At 34.8% G+C, this 17,808-nt stretch overlaps 1 protein-coding gene across 3 annotated transcripts; it reads right to left on the minus strand.

Annotated features, from left to right (window-relative positions):
- Window positions 1–2,243: 2,243 nt before the first annotated feature.
- uap1 (UDP-N-acetylglucosamine pyrophosphorylase 1) lies at window positions 2,244–17,197 on the minus strand. Of its 3 annotated transcripts, none has more exons than XM_067373822.1 (11): window positions 17,040–17,197; window positions 16,122–16,414; window positions 13,407–13,611; window positions 10,614–10,789; window positions 10,085–10,257; window positions 6,591–6,784; window positions 5,970–6,110; window positions 4,514–4,702; window positions 4,026–4,067; window positions 3,347–3,413; window positions 2,245–3,167 (listed from the first exon to the last, which is right to left on the minus strand). In XM_067373822.1, the coding sequence occupies exons 2-11, from the start codon at window positions 16,396–16,398 to the stop codon at window positions 3,075–3,077; spliced, it is 1,557 nt and encodes a 518-aa protein (XP_067229923.1). In that variant the 5' UTR covers window positions 16,399–16,414; window positions 17,040–17,197; the 3' UTR covers window positions 2,245–3,074. The 3 variants fall into 3 exon arrangements, 2 of the variants coding, with proteins under 2 accessions (XP_067229924.1, XP_067229923.1); XR_010893442.1 differs by having other exon boundaries at window positions 3,096–3,167; window positions 3,906–4,067; XM_067373823.1 differs by lacking the exon at window positions 4,026–4,067 and having other exon boundaries at window positions 2,244–3,167.
- Between the last annotated feature and the right edge of the window lie 611 nt (window positions 17,198–17,808).

Below are 17,808 nucleotides of genomic sequence, written 5' to 3' on the forward strand. Positions count from 1 at the left end.
TAGGTTTTTAACGCCTTTCAAAAATGTTTTGAACAGTTTATGTTCTTATGATCAGTTATTTTCCACTGTCATGTGTTGGCTCCCACTAATGTTAGTGGGAGTATTTAAAATTTATTGAAAAGCAGCGAATTTTCCTTTCCACATGTACGTTGGTTTGCATTTATTTTCCTGTTGTACCCTACTATGAAAACTATTAATTAATTCTTGAAGAAGTATGGGTACCTCAGTTCTGGTTGTAAATCTGGCATTGTTTATCAGTTGAACTTCACATAGTAAGAAGGATTTAAAATACCCATTTTTTCTATCATACAAAATTGTGATTAGGTAGTTGTGACTTCGTGACTTGTGAATTTAGTTTGCCTTCCCCTTTAAATCTCTCCTCCACCTCTATAGAGGAAAATCAATCTCCAAGATAATGAGAAAAGCAGTCAACTTTTTTTTTTTTTAACCATTAGCTTTGGCTAGGGACAGGATATTCAATAATAATTTATAGATGGAAAACTGATACAGAACTACTGTTATAAAAGAAAACGCGTGCAATATGAATTCAAAACTTCACTGATCTGAGGCAACACAATTCTGTATACTGACATGGCCTCATTTGATTACCACTAAAAAGCAAGCAAACATTTGACCATAATTAAGTCTAAAGAATGGCCTCGGAGTTTTGTCATTATCCAAAGCCAGCTAACTTACCGTACATATTGAACTAACCTTCTGTCTGAGTTGATGTTTTTCCTCAAGGACACAAAAAAGATACAAAGAGGATATTCCAAGTCACAAATCGCCTATATTTAATCCCAAACCATCAACGTTTGTGCGAGCGAACTAGATTTAAATCTTAGAGGCCTTTTATTTAAAACATCCTCTTGATTCCAACATTGCACATTTATTTGCAAGAAAGTATTTTAATTTAAAAGTCAAAAGCTTTGTGGGATGTTTATAACTAACGTTAATATTCAACCACGTGATTAGTGTAGACAGATTTTTCATTTCTCTATTGAGTTTTTTGTATTAGGGTAAACAGACATCATCTCAGAATTCCTGGAAAATCATGCTTAAGTTAAAGGGTTAGTTCATATTCATTACTTACAATCTATCAGCATTTCGGAGCGCCAAAGTCACATGATTTCAGCAGTTTGGCTGTTTGACACGCGATCCAAATCATGATTCGACACGCTGATTCATTGCTCCGATGCTTCATGAAGCAGTGTTTTGAAATCGACCATCACTAAATAAGTCGTTATTTTTTTTTTTTTTTGGCGCACCAAAAATATCGTCACTTTATATTAATATTTAACAACTGTACTCACATGAACTGATTTAGAAATCTTTTTAGTACCTTTATGGATCTTGAGAGAGGAAATGTCATTGCTCCCTATGCAAGCATCACGGAGCCATCGATTTCAACTAAAATATATTAATTTGTGTTCCGAAGATGAACGAAGGTCTTAAGGGGGTGGAACGGCATGAGGATGAGTAATAAATGACAGAATTTTCATTTTTAGTTGAACTAACCCTTTAAAAGAGATTTTGAAATATGCCTGTTTATACATCATGTTTCAATCTAAGAATAATTTGCCTCGGCTTTAAACGGTTAGTTCACTCAAATATGAAATTTGTGTCATTAATTACTTCCCCTCATGTCATTCAACACTCATAAGACATTCGTTCATCTTTGGAACGCAAATAAAGATATTTTTGATGAAATCCAAAAGGTTTGACTTGTCCTGACAGTAATATAATCACCACTTTCAAGGTTGGGAAAGGTACTAAAGCCATCGTTAAAACGGTTAACGTGATTGCAGTGGTTCAGCAATTTTTATGAAGCGACGAGAATACTTTTTGGGCTCAAAAACAAAAATAACGACTTTATTCAACAATCTCTTCTCTTCCCTGTCATTATCAATATGTAGGTGATGCAGTAAGCACAGTGAAGGCTTCAGTTTTTACGTCCAAATGCCAGCTCAGTATTGGCCAAAGCTGCACACGTGAGCAGCACGACACATGCGTGTGATGCTGAAACAGGAGCCGGCCAATAATGAGTATTCTTGTTTCTCTGCAGTCATGTCAACTGTTTCAACAATGCCTTTAGTACCTTTCTGGACCTTGAAAGTGGTGATTATATTGCTGTCTATAGAGGAGTCATGTACCTCTTGGATTTCAACAAAAATATCTTAATTTGTGTTCCGAAGATGAACGAAGGTCTTACGGGGTGTGGAACGACATGAGGGTGCGTGATTAATGACAGAATCTTGGGTGAACTAACCCTTTAAGGTCAATGCGAAAATTTCAGCAACATGGACATTTTCATTTTCTCAAACATCAAGTTAAATGCAATGCAACTCCAATTTCCATGCATCTTGTGCAAATGCAAGTCTAGACAGATGCAGAAAATAAAGTAAATAAACAAATAAATTTTTCTTCATGGTAAATTATTTTATACATGGATGTGCACATATAAACTAACATAGACGGTGTAGACAAAGGCTAATCAGAAAAGAGATGTCCTAAAGATTGCAAGTGAGACAGGAAGAGAGTAAAAGAGAGAGGAGAAAGAGTAGGTGTCTCAGTGCACACTTTCTAAAGCACTCTCAGTGTCAGCAAGAGACTCCAACCAATCAGAACATCCCCCATAAACCCTGCGCTGGAAAGTCTGACGCAATGTCACATTCTCACTCACTTTTTCTGGTCAAAAAAACATACATCCACTTTGTTTTGTGCAGTTTTTACATGTATCTACATTTTGTAAAAAAAAAAAAATCTTAGCAGTGTCCATTCATGCAACCCACAGTATATACCATTATGTATCATTTGATGTAATGTTTTTCATCTATAAATTAAACAGCTAAATTCATAAGTTCCCATTCAATAAAGAAAGGAATGCACATTGATATAAAAATAATTCTTCGCAAAATAAATAGTTTGATCATAAAATGGTTTGATTGTGATTAGCCTTCTGTCCCCCGTTTCTTCAATTTATTGTACAGGAATTTCAGTTTCCTCCACTCTGGCAGGAAGTGCGAAGAAGAGGATAAAGTGTCTTCATTTTGGTTTCAAGTGCAGCAGTATGTTCACAGGCCGTTCTTCACGAGCTCATGGGCGCCATTCTCATCGATGACCAGAGTGGGCTGGAAAGCTTGTCCGTTCACAAGATGCTCCAACCCCTTGGAATCAAGACAAACTATTAGTTCATTTTTTTTTTTTTTTCTTTTTTTTTTTAAATAGAAACTAGCAAGTAGAGTATGTAGCCTAAAATGTTTTCCTCTTGCACCTAAACCATATATTAGATAAAATTACTCTGGGATTATTACTCAGATTAAAAATAAACCTTTATGACTCTCACCTCACCACCATAAGACACAAGAGGAGAGATCTCACATTTGATTGGCAGGTCTGTTCCATCCTTCAGGCTGTGATAGGCAGAGCACCAAAATGGGTTATAGATTTTAATCTGTATGGCCATGCCAGATCAAGCATGAATCATGTATCATATATGATATGAAATGATTTTAGACAAGCAGATACTTCATATCAATAAAATAAATGAATAAAACGTAGAAGGTTAGACTTAATATTCTTAACCTTCATAGAGGGGATAAAAAAAATTCATTCCATTACAGATTATTCACCCATTAAAAACAATTTAGACAACCACAATCACTTTATGCAAAATGCAACCATTCTTAATGTATTTAAATATTCAGAATACAAAATTCTGCCATTTTCTGTCATTGTGCAGTGAAAGAAAACTTGATTATAAGCACCTAAACCAGATTACTTGTTATAGTGATGAGCAGCCTTGTTATGTTCAGCATTCCAGATACCCATTTCCCAGCATGCATATTATTATTCTGCCCATTAGTTGCTGCTTTTTGGTTCAGAGCCAGTTAAAAGATGCCAACCTTTACTACGGCCTGTCTGGGATTGGACATCTTCTCCCACTGAGCTCTAACAGCTACACGGAATCTACAAAGAGCAAAGCCCCATCACCATGCACTACATACGACAGTGAGAGTAGTTACTTCTGGCTGACTTCAGGAGTGACTGTCTCTGCTGGTCCATGTCTATAAATGTTACACAGAAAATATAGTGAGGTTACACTATAACTGAAGATAACTGGGAGTGAAACTGAACACAGGTGGGATGGAAATGTATGCAGCAACAACAAGAGTGGAGTTTAAAAAGTTATATCAGCCAAAAATGAAAATTCTGTCATTATTTACTCACCTTCATGGTTTTCAAAACTGTATGCTGTTATTTTTGCAGTGTTACACAAAAGAGCACAGAGCTCTTTTACATACAATGGTATAATGTATGTCAAGATCCAAAAATAAATAACTAAATAAATAAATAATCCATAGGCCTACAAGAGCTGTCTGAGGATTCTTCAGAAATTCTTATTTTGTGTTCCATGAGAAAAAAAAAAAAAAAAATGACACCATAGAGGTTTAGAACAACACTAAAAGGGGTAAATATTGACAGAATTTTCATTCCTGAGTATTTGTCTCACCTGGGTATAGCAGGTATACGTGTTCCATTCTCATCAACGAAATGCCCTCCTGCATTTAAGATCCAGCGGTGATGCAGGGACATGAGGGCGTGACGGGCTGTAGTGGGGTTGTCCTTCGATTCCTGACTGTCTGCATTCTTCAATGGAGAAAACTCATCTTCTCTCAGAACTTCATATACCACAAACTTTCTGCCATACACAAAAAAAGTTTCAGTAAGATATATATAATTGAACATGCCTGAAGCAAAACGTATTATGTCAAATAAAAAGGTTTTTTTTTTTTTTTTTTTTAAAGATGTTGACAATTTCCAACAATTTATAGTTTTGACGTGACATCACACCCTTACAGGAATGCCCAACCAGAGGGACTTTCCTCCATAGGGAGGTGCAGGGATAACATTAAAACCTGGAAGACTAATTCGCCACTGGTTCCCTTGAGATTTTTCTATGGTGTTTTGTAATGGGGTTTTTCAATTTCAGAGTAAAATAAAGCCTGTGGTAAACATAACTTGATAAGACAAAACGTCAATGTATCGCCAAGTTAAGTTTATCATAGGCTTTATTTTACTCATAAATTGAAAAACCCCTTCATAAAACCCCATATGAAAATCTCGAGGGAACCAGTGGCAAATTAGTCTTCTGGGCTTTGACGCCACTCTATTTTAAAAGTTTAGTTAAGGTCAAAATTATACATATGCACACACAATACACAAAGGTTTTCAACATTGATAATAAGAATAAATGTTTCTTGAGAAGCAAATCAGCTTATTTTATAATGATTTCTGAAGGATCATGTGACACTGAAAACTAGAGTAATGATGCTGGAAATTCAGCTTTGCCATCACAGGGATATATTACATTTTAAAATATATTCAAATAGAAAACAGTTATTTTAAATTGTAATAATATTTCACAATTATTACTGTTTTTACTGTATATTGGATCAAATAAATGCAGCCTTGGTGAGCAGAAGAGACTTATTTTAAAAACATTAAAATATCTCACTCATCCCAAACTTTTTGAAGCATTTGACATTTGGATTTGATTTTGACAATTTTAAGCCAGTTCAGATATAATTTTAACTTCTTTAGCATGCCGAAAAGATGCTATAAATAACATTCTTATGTTGTATATGATTAGCTAGCTTTAATTATAGTATTTAAGAGACTTTGGAAGCTCTCTGGATCTTCATATCTCATAATGGTGTGAGCCAGAGCAGGGGTGTCTTTGAAAAGAGTTGCTTTCACATTCTGATTGCTACTTTTGTGTTTCAAAGGGGAAAAAACAAAACAAAAACAAAAGTACAGCACACTGTCTTCACTGCATATTGTGTAAAACCTGTAGAATGTCAATCAATTTGAACTCACTGAAACGTGGGTAAACGAGGAGCATTCCAGCCAATAGCACACATACTAAAAACAGGAATGGGAAAAAAAAAAAATGTTCTGACACTAACTTGGCAAACTGGAATATGTCGAAGACAAATTTTTCCATTTTAATCCCATTGGGTTTGTCAGGTTTGATTAGTTGCCCTTGTGTGTTCACGTAGGGAATCTTCTTCTGTGCCACATGGTGCTGCAACTGTGGCTCGTGAGTCCTAAAAGAAAGATATAGAGGTATAAAGACAGAAGGATGGACGGGCAGACAGTAATAGACAGAAAAGTGAAGCATGTTCTTTCAGTTAAAGTTTCATAAAAATGACAATAAGAGAACACGTCTGGCAAAGTCATCTGTGTTTAAAATACCAGACACTCAAAAACTGCAGATGTTCCTCTCCTGACTTTACCTCATTCTCAGCGCACATTAAAGTCAGCTCCATCCTGTCTAGTATTTACAAGATGGCAAAGCTCATTGGAAATAGCTCATAGAAATAACTGTACTGTTTAATATGTTACAGAGATCATTGCCTAGCAACAAAATATAATCAAATGGCTCCTAAAGCTGTGATTCACAGATGAGTAATCAAATTGACCTACATACTTTGCCAAAAATAAATTTAAAATATTAATTAAAAAATACAGTGACATTAATAGCAGGCTCATATAATGCATGAAGCACTCTCTGAGGATTGACTAACCTCACAATATCTTTGAGGAATGTGAGGGTGAAGAAGTGATTAGCTATGTTGCCGGCATTGAACGCAAGTCGACCATCGGTGCTTCGCTTCTCTGCCGTCGCCAAGGTAATCTCGCTGTACTCCACTACTTGATAACGCCCATCCACTTTACAGACCACGCCCACTGCCTCTGTTGGATTGGTCTTCTCCACAACCTGCCAATCAGATGTATTAAATACTGTACATGTTTGACTTCAGTACAACACTGACACATTTCATTTTTTCTTGATCTGTACAGCACTTTGGTCAACCCTGGGTTGTTTTTAAATGTGCTTTATAAATAAATAAAAGAAAGAAGAAGAAAGTAGTATCAATTCAATACTTTTCTGGTCATTCATTTTTTACATTTAGATCATGTAGCACTCACATGAAGTGAATTTTTAGAAACACTAACAATTTAATTACTGTTAAATTTAATATAAATGCAGGTTTTGAAATTTATATCCATTTTTCATATTGTACATTACGTTTTTTTTATAGTAAAACAATGTATAATTTTAATATTAGCCATTTATTGACAATAACATGAAAAAAAAAAAAACCTACACTAATGTTCAAATGTTTGGGATCAGTAAGATTTTTTTCCTTTTTAAAATAATACTTTTCAGCAAGGATGTATTATTGAACAAAAGTGGCAGTAAAGAACTGTATATTGCTACAAAAAAAATATACATTTCAAATAAAAGCTGTTTGTTTGAACTTTCTATAAATCAAAGAATCCTGGAAAATAAGTTGAGCCGTAATAATATTATTTTCAACTGTTATAATAATAATAATAATAATAATAATAATAATAATAGGAAATGTTAAACCAAATCATATCAGAATGATTATATATATTATATATTATATATATAAAACAATTATTGTAAATTGTAATAGTATTTCACAATAAACAGCCATGGTGATCCTAAAAGACTTTTTTTTTTTTTAAATAAAAATCTTAGCGAGCCAAAACCTTTGAAAGGTAATGTACATTATAATGTGTTGGTGCCTAAATTCACTTACAACGTGTCTACACGGGACGGGAACGGTCGCTAAAAGCCGTCTACACTGGACGCGACAAAGCGCCCGTTTCAAAGCATTTGTCCTTCATGTCAGTACGTCATAAATAGAGGCATCAGTTTACTGTCAGAGATTTGTTGGGGGAAATACACAAGAGAACAAAAACAATTTCAACAGCCCCTGTAAACCCTCTTGTTAATGATTAAAGTAGTTTTTTCCCCATTTATCAGCTGTCATAAAGATTGTGTCATGTCAACTGATTACAATTTGTCATAACTTGTCAAGTAATAAAACCAAGTCTACACAATTTTGTTGAAGATGTTCTTTTTTATAACATTTAAATGAATTTAAGTTGGAAAGACAAAATTTATCAATGCTGAAATGACAAGTACTAAACTAGCTGCAGAGTTTGTTGGCCCACACACCCCTGTGTGTTGTGTTTGCCTGAGGTCTGTGCTAAATTACAGCAAAGGCAAAAGAAGAAAACCCTTTCCATTCATCTGAGTAACAAATTACAAACTTCTCGGTTGATGAAGGGTTAGCATTGGTGGGAGGCTTCGAGCTAAAGCCACTTTAAGTGCATGCTTCAGAAATTATGAGGGGTGGGTGGGTCCAAATTCTCTTACCATCGTCCCCCTGACACGCAGAAACCGTTTAATTACTAGCAGCTTCGGAAAGCTCAGTATTCAAAACCAGCTGTTGAGTATTTATGTCTGAACCAAATATCACATGCAAATACTTTCATGAATCACATATTGTAAGCTAATTATTCTGTTTCGGAATCAGAGGACGCTTTCAAGGCATTTTGTTCCCACTGGGAAATACAAAAAAATGATTTTTCACTTTCAAATAACCAAAAAAGATATCTAAATTCAGAGAGAACAGAGAAAAAAAAATCAGAATCGGAGCGGCAAAAATACGTTACGTACTATATGCTCAGATGAAACAAAACAAGCACTTCCAGATTTCATGAAATTCTATAGTCATTACATGACTAATTGGTCACACAAGTAAAACGTGGCAAGTTTCCTTCTTGTGTTATATAAGAGTCCTTGGGTATACACCTACACTGAAGTGTGAATCATATGTATTGGATATCTGAGTTGAATGATAATGCAAATGGGAAGTGTACAAACCAAAAAATAAGTTAACACTAAACATCTATGATAAAAATGCCTGCTAGCAGGTTCAGCTTAGCAATTTGGTTTCCATTGCACCATAACCACTACAATACGTCAAAGACTGTGAGGTTACATTGAGAATAATTGCTAAATTAACTGGTATCCTGCATCACCAGGCTCGTTATATAAGAGTTTTAAAGGCAATTTAGCTCCTGACTGGAGACCATTTAAAATGTCCAGAATAACCACTGTTCCTTGTAAAAGTATTTTTCCCTTCTTGCTGTTGTGTACGCAGACTGCAAAAGCACATGTGAACATGTTACCTGAAACTACATTCTAAAAGGAACCACAATTCATTGCTATAGGATGTGTGGCTAAGCCTAGGGTTCCATCAAAACATTCCTAACATATAAACGTCATTAAACAACTAGGTTAACAATTAGATGAGACTAGTTTGCTATTCAGAAATTGTCAGAACTGAATAAAATTTCCTGTTTTTCACTATTACTTTGTTCAAAAAGTAATAAAATAAATGATGTTTAAATAAACATCACTAAACCATGAAAAGTCATTCCAATGTGTAAAAAAAATTAAATAAAATTGCACGAATTACAGTTAAAAGGTTTGGGGTCAGTAATAAAAAAAAAAAAAAAAAAAAAAAAAAAATTTTTTAATTATATATTTGATCCAAAATAAAAACATTTTTTTTTGTAATTTTCAGTGTCACATGATGTTACAGAAATCAAGATGCTGATTTGGTGCTCAAGAAAGATTTCTTACAATCAACACAGTTGTTCTGCATTTTTGTGGAAACAGTGATACATTTTTTTTCTGGATTCTTTGATAAAGTTAAAAAAAAAAAATTTATTTGAAATAGATTTCTTTTGTAATATTATAAATGTTTGAATAATAAAATAAATAAATATATATATAATATAATAAATAATACATTTTCATAAATATATCATAAATGATAAATAAAATCAATATTGACCCCAAACATTTGAATGGTAGTGTAAGTTGCTGTATTTCCCTTTTTTTTTTTTTTTTTTTTTTTTTTTTTTAGCAGCTGCTCCATCTAGTGGACTAGCAAAATAGGTCTGGTTTATAAAATGTGTGACATGGCACTTTTACGTTCTATAAAAAACATAAGGAAATAAGCAGATTAAGGAATAGACCACAAATAAAGATAAAAAGTTAATCAGATAAAGCTTAATGATAATACACCAAGTGATAAGACACATTCGTAATAGAACTGTATTTGCATAATATATTCTGAAATATGTATAGAAGAGGAAATACCTCCAAGGGCAGGGATAGGTAACTAACCTTTGCACCACAATCTGCTCCTTTAAGTGTACAGAAGCCAATGAAAGCAGGGTCGGCCACTTTCACAAGAATGTTGTCTACGCAGTAGACGTGGATGTAGGAGATTCCTCTCGTCTCCATGTTCTTCACAATGTTCTGTTGTCCCAGAGCTCTGTACAGCCCCCCGTTTCCGTCTGAATAAGGAGATTCAGAGAAAACATACAAGTGCTGAATATTCACAGTATTTATAATTATTCTGAGACTAAACAAGCTGTTCGATCATGACATCACTTTGTAAGCTAACTGTAAGGCTAATTAACCAGGACTTCCTTTGAGAAATTTCTAATGGGTTTTTAGAAAAGTGTTTTTAGATTTATGAGCAAAATAACATCTGTGGTTAAGATTACTTGGAGACTTTGACGTTTAGTTTGACAACATGCTGTAAATAATTTACAGTCATACCTCATACGTGAGATTTAAAACAACAAAAAAGAATCTAGTTGGTTAAATTTGTCAACGAGAGATGCTAGTCTTGCTTTTAAAAACTCACCTGGCGCCATGGCAAGTTTGCCTTTGCCCTCTAGAATAACTTTCCCATTAAAGTCCAAAGCAGGAAGCATGCCTTGCTGAAAGAAAAACACATTCTCTTCCTTCAGGCCGAAGTAGTTGTGTCGCATGAAGAAATCTTTGGTCATGTCCATTGTTCTGCCACTTGTCATAATGTACCTGATGTATCAAAACATTGACCATGTCATTGCTTTAAGTATAAATACACTACTGTTCAAAAGTTCGTTTTTGAATAAAAAGTTTATGCTCATCAGCCTCCCTTGCATTTATTTGGTCAAAAATAAAACAGTACAGTAAAAACAGTAATATTGTAAAATACTACAACTACAGCTACAACTACAGTGTTTGAGGGCAGGTCAAAGTAGACACTGTTCACTGGCAGCCAATGAAGGCCATAGGCTGGCATTATGCAAATTTGTTACATTGTTACATCAGTATGTAAAAAGAAAAGTGAAACTGGAATTGCTGAGAGATAACTGTTATCTAAGAGATAACTTTATTTGTGAAATTTGATCTTTAAAACTTTGCAGATCTTTTACATTCACAAACAGCTATATTACACATTGCATAGGGCTTTTAAAAGAGTTAACCCTGGGTCATTCTAAACCCAGGGTAAATTAAATCCTGGGTTATCTTGCTTCATGTTACACACTGCTCATAATTTATCCAGGGTTAACAATTAATCCTGGGGAATTCATAAACGGATGTTTCACACTGTACATTCCTAAACCCTGGGTGTCAATGTCATTGATTGGATAAATGCAGCACACGACCTGTTTACATAAAAGCTTTAGCATTGCGCATCCTCGTATTGCTAACTGTCAAGTTTTACTGAATGGACATTTCAGACTATAAATGTAAAAATGAAAAGTCTCTTCTTCACTCAAATTGCTTTCTGTCAGCATTTGACATTTTTCCTTTCAAAATTTGCGTTTTTGTTGTTACACGGAGACGACAATGGTATTGTTTTCAAAAACTTGCACTTTGAAACCGGTTTTCAAAAGTTTGCATTTTCAGAGCCCCAAAACGCTGTTGTCATGTAAATGAATGGCCAATAAAAGCATAAAAGGTCCTCCCCCGGTTTCACAGACAAGGCTTAAGCAAGTCCTAGACTAAAATGCATGTTTGAGCTGTTTTAACTGAAAGCAACTTGTACTGACATATCTTAAAATATGTCATTGTTTTGTCCCAAGATGTACACCAGTAATGTTTTTTCTAGTGTACGTTTATAAAAGATACTTAAATATCCTAATTGAACCAAGGCCTAATCCTGGTTTAGGCTAAACCCTGTCTGTGAAACCGGGTCCTTATGTTTTTAATTGAAAATGGTTTTGCGTAAACGGCCCCTAAATTACAAGTGTGAAACGTTCCTTTACCTGGGGTTAAAAGCTGTGCTTAGAATGACAATAACCCTGAGTTAAGTGCAGTGTGAAAAGCTCCCATGAAAGGTAACATTCGAAAAAGCAAAATAGGGGCACTTTAATATATTTTAGAACATAATTTATTCCTGTCATGGCAAAGCTGAATTTTCAGCAGCCATTACTCAAGTCTTCAGTGTCACATGATCCTTCAGAAATCATTCTAATATGCTGATTTGATGATATGCTGATTCTTTGATGAACAGAATGAAAAGCATTTATTTGAAATAGATAAGTTTTTACTTTTGTTCGATTTAATGTATTAAAATCTTTTTAAACAAATCTATGTAGCCTTACAAAAATTGCAGATGATCCATCACCTGTGAAGATCGAAGAGATGATGGCAACTCATGCGAGGACTTCAGATATCATCAACTCTGAATCAACTTACACACCTGCCATATTTTCTATATATTGTAATTATGGTCACAGCTTGTAATAATTGCTTTAATGAGCTCATTGTTTCTGCCTAAAATTAATATATGATGTTAGCTAATTGCATGATTTGTACTCTCTTGAACTGTACATTTCTGAAATATGGACATTACATGGACACAGTCATAACAGATCACTCTAAATTGTAATGTAGAAGCACGCATTTACCGTAAAGCTGCTTTGAAATGATAAGCATTTTACAGCGTTATACAAATAAATGTGAATTGAGTTGAGTTGAACGGTCAAAAAAGATCTGCACTCTAAAAAATTTATTAAGTTAAAACAAGAGATAAAAAACCCTGCCTTTGTCAGTTAGCACCCAATTAGCTGGGAGAGTGCAGTGAGTACTTTGATTGGAAAAAACAAATCTATGACCTGGTGGTAATTAAGTATAATGGCATTAGCATGTTTTTTCTGGACATGGCACATTTTGGATACTAAAATGATGGTAATATTATGCCGTTCTTTAAAGTATATTGACTATGGTGATCATATAGTGATATAGTATTATAATCTGTCTTTAAAAAATTAGCTGAAATAAGAGCTGATCATTAGGGCATCATGTGTATGTATTGTGTCAGAGGTCAATTCTGCTGGGTAGAGACTGGCTCTAAAATTCTTTTTCTCTCGAAGTCTGACCTAGTTCATCAGGATGACATGCTGGTCTCATGTCAGCCCAATTTCACACTGACTAAACCAAGCAATTACATTCATAGTAGGGAGTCACTTGCATTAGGTTAAAGGAGGAGAAACTTCCTCAAGATCAAAACAAGTCAAGTAATCCAAGTAATTAGATTTAACAATTGTTAACTCAAATTACTTTCCTGAGAGGTTGAAAATGTCTGTTTTTCCATTATCCATTGCTTTTACTGTAAGTGCACTGTAACGGAATAAACTTTAATTGCGTTTAATGATCATCTTACCATGGAATGCAGCATTTCCTTGTGTGCTGCTTTTCAGCGAGCTGTTCCAGTCTTTGGATGCGTTCTGCCTGGATCTGAAAGAGGGTTTTGTGGGAAGGGAGGCCAACGTCATACATGCCTTTTGGATATGATACACCCAACCGTGTCCCTTGACCTCCAGCCAACAGAAGAACAGCCACTTTGTTCTCCGATATACAGCGCAGGCCTGAGTGGGATGATGAGAGGTTTGGTCATTTTGGCAAATAGGTGTTAATATTATGTCATACTATTCAAGGAATAAACAAACATAGGTCACCGTTGCCATTATATGAGTATTACATGAGTCCACATAAAATAACTATTACATTACATGTAAAATATGATGCATTAATGACTGTATAAAATGTCTGGCTTCTAAGCAACAGTTTGCTTTTCATTATTTGTAGATAACAGGGGCGTTTATCCTATATTTTTATGAGGCCCAATTTATATTACATACATTACTTTTATGCTTGATGTTACTTCAGCACACAGCTAGGGCTGCACAACAATTAATCGTGATTAATCGTTTGCAAAATAAAAGTCTGTGTTAAGTAATATATGTGTGTGTTCTGTGTATAATAATTTACATATATATAAATACATGCACATGTATCAATTTAAGAAAAAAAAAAGTATATTTATATATAAAATATTTATATTTATATGTAATATAAAATATATATAAATATGTATATTTATTTATACATGTATATATTTCTTAAATTTATACATGTATGTGCATGTATTTATATATACATAATTATTATACACAGAACACACACACACATATTATGTAACAGACTTATTTTGCAAACGATTAATCACGATTAATCATTGTGCAGCCCTACACACAGCCTTGAATATGCTAAAATATTTCTTTCATGTGAATTAAAAACATAATTATTTAAAACTATTTTTATTGAATTAAATTAATTTTTAAAAAGTATGAATGGGACAAAGAAGACAAATGGGGCAAAGAAGGTCTTTGGGTACCATATCAGTGCTTCCCACAGGTTTGAAATATACTTGCGGTGGTAGCCGGGCGAAAAATCCTTTTTATTTTTATTTTATTCCTTATAATTACCAACGGCACAAAAATGGTCTGCTACATGTGACAAACAAATAATGTGTGATTTTTAACAGTATATTTATTTATTGAAATTAATTTTAATTACATAGCATATTACATTTAATTACATACTAATATTATGCATTGTAAATTATGCAAAATTACAGCATTTAAATGGTTCACCTTTTCCTATGTTCTCCTTGCTGTCATATAGTGTCTCTCTCAGTGAATCAGTGGGACACAGATTTTACTAGTAAAATTTATAAAATGAATAATAATGTGTACAATAATGTTCTTAATCTTTTCTTCCTGTCGGGGAGACTACAATAATTTACTATGAATTAAATTAAAATCAAATTAAATACAATTTATTGTGTAACCAAAATACCAATAATGCCCAAAAGAAAAAGAAAAAACTTAGCGTGTGACATTTAATTATAAACAAGCCCGAAATACACCGGGACTCTTATTTTGAAATGTCTGTACTATTGCAGGCTGATCCTTCAGATTCTTACAATCATCTAAAACATTTTATATAAAGGCCATAAAGTAGATTTTGTAATAATTCATCAACTTGAGTTCATTAGCAATCGCTTGGTATAAATCTGCGCTTTTCATTGATTGAGAATCACTTTGAAGCAGATTGAAGCGCTGTCGCGTGAGCTTGTAGAACACGCAACAGTGCAGCCTTGTGACTTTGCAAAATGCCGCACCCGTGGGAATGTTAGCGGAAGTAAACAGTTCTGACACACACATAACGAGCAGGTACGAAACGGCTAGTTAATCGATCGCGGATGGTTTCATTATCTTGCGCGGATATAAAAGTATAAGAGGATAAAAATAATAAAAGCAAAAATGTGTCTCCAAATATACTTGGGCGGCCGTTATTATACGTGGGCGGCCCGCCCAAGTAAAGTCTATGTGTGGGAAGCACTGCATATGATGTGGTCTGATTAAGGATGATGTGATTCTGAATAAGCTCACCATGACTTCAGCAAAGAAATTACGTCAGATCTAACCAGAACCAGATGTTTTTAACCCCTTTTAGAGCATACTCCCAAAAATGGGGTACTGGGACAAAACAATGTTTATTCAAATCTGAAACGTGTTGTTACAGATGTACTTGACACTGGACAGAAATCCTCTCTCTCTCTCAGGGGTCATGATTTCTTTAAGTTTGGTTCTCTGAGGTCCAATTGGGTGGGAAGGATATTGCATCATTCATTGTGTTTTGTTGTGCAATATTTCTTAGAAACATTTGTTTCTGCTCAAAAAAGACTAACATTTGGTTTGGGTTATATTAAATGAAACATAACTGATTTTATTCTGTAAATGTATTAAATGGCCTCCTGTCCTGTATATATTCTGCAAAAAAAAAAAAAAAAAAAAAAAAAAAAGGTATCTGGTCTCCCAGCCTGACCAAGCTGGTCTGTTTTGCTCAGGTTTGGGGCATTTGTCACCTGGCCAGGCTGGAAAAACTAACTGGTTTGACCAGGCTGAGAGATCAGTTAAACCCACGTATACAAACAAAAAACCTCAGGGGGTTATTTTTTTAGTAAGGATGGCACTTATGCCAAATATGTTTGAGATGAAGTCCTGTGAAACATTAAAATATCTGAACTCACCTTCCTCTTCCCATTTTTTAAGACTTTCATGATCGCGTGTTACACTCCCCAAAACTTCCCGTGGCACCGGTTCCATCCTGGAGTCCACTTTCTCCTGGGAGCTCTGCCCAGATGTCTTCATGGCAGTTTTAAAGAAGTTATTGATCTCCATGAAGTTCATGCTCTCCAGATCCACTCTCATCTCAGCTTGCTCCTCAGGGTTCAGCTGATCCCAAAACTGGAGGACATGAGACTGCCCAGCTTCAGCGAGTCTCTCAACCAGTTTGCTGATGTCCATGGTCTCTCTGTTAGATCTGGACGAGTCAGTGATGGAACAGAGGTAGAGGCAAAGTTACAATGATTATCTAGGAGTCTCAGATCCACCCATTTTATCCCACCCATTTTATCACACCCATAAACTGATAACCTCCCTGTGTACGTGCTCAGTCAAATAAACTCAAGGTAAACTAAGTCTTAGGGCAGGTGTTATATTTACTTAAAGATCAACCTAAATTTTGATTGGCAGGAACACAACATAGACCATTTTTGGTCATATGAAAGGCTACTGAACAGTAATCAAGTTTGATAAAAGACTGACACCACCTCTTATTCCTGATTTAAGAACACACCTGCTCCAAAAAACAAAACAAAAAAATCCTATTCCAATTATTGTTTATTGACAAGGTATCAACATTTGTCATAGCCGTTCATAAAAAGAAACATATTACTCAAATGTAATAGCCTGTAAGAACTTCCAATATCTGCCCCATTTTTTGCCCTCAAACACAAATCGATAGACTGGTAAACTAGTGTTTGATTAGAGTAACGTTAGTGTGGAATGCTGCTGTCGCCTCCTTGACATCAGTTCAGCTCTCCGTCGAGCCAAACCTTGCGAAATGTGTTATGGTGGTAAATTTAACAATATCATAATATTCTTACCTTTGGAGCAGCTGCTGATCATTCAATACTTCCCTCTCACTTCAGTAACGTTAGTAGGACTAAAGACACAGCTACATCTCCTGAAAGCGCCGCCTTCCTTCACTGCCCGGGATGAGGTCCTCCTCCGATATCCGTCAGACTGACGTGGCAGGACACACACGGAAACACCGAACAGTCAAATGAAACGCTCTATTTCCCCCTCCCATATTCCTGCCTCTATGCAGCTCGTGAATAGACAAGCGAGTTGTCATTCATATAGTCTTAGCCAATAGTGACAGAGATCGGGTCAAGGGCGGGACTTACGGTACAATGCAAAGGAGTTTTTTTTTGGTTACAGTCTTTATTCATTTAATCGATTCAAATATTTGCCCAAAGCCCCAGAGGTAATAATGAATTAACCTGGTTAGAGTTGTCATGTTGAAGGCACATTGCGGAGAGCCAAAATTAACCATAATAAATTATAGTTAATACCTTAATATTTTATCGAATTTATTAATTTTAACATCCATAGCAACAATACTATAATACAATTCCGAAAGATATAATAAAAACATGTAGAGAGAAAAAGGACCCAAAGAAAAAAATATTGCATTAATAATACTGACATTGATCAAATCCTTCATTATTTAATAGACTGTATTGAAGAGGCAAGCCCTTTACAAAAAGCAATATATTATAGGGATTTAAATACTCTAAATTTTAAATGTAGAATTTAACGATTAAAAACCTACATAGAAAACGCGACTTTGAATAACAATGTCGTCATTTC

The sequence above is a fragment of the Chanodichthys erythropterus genome, chromosome 21 (assembly GCF_024489055.1).
Source record: "Chanodichthys erythropterus isolate Z2021 chromosome 21, ASM2448905v1, whole genome shotgun sequence".
In the NCBI taxonomy this organism is placed as follows: Eukaryota; Metazoa; Chordata; class Actinopteri; order Cypriniformes; family Xenocyprididae; genus Chanodichthys; species Chanodichthys erythropterus.

Excerpts from the sequence above, each read along its gene's own strand:
- uap1 (XM_067373822.1), bottom strand. The coding sequence starts at position 16,398 with ATGGACATCAGCAAACTGGTTGAGAGACTCGCTGAAGCTGGGCAGTCT. Across the intron at positions 13,612-16,121 it reads TAAAAAATGGGAAGAGGAAG|GCCTGCGCTGTATATCGGAG; the intron begins GTGAGTTCAGAT and ends CATCCCACTCAG. Across the intron at positions 6,785-10,084 it reads GAGCAGATTGTGGTGCAAAG|GTTGTGGAGAAGACCAATCC; the intron begins GTTAGTTACCTA and ends TCTGATTGGCAG.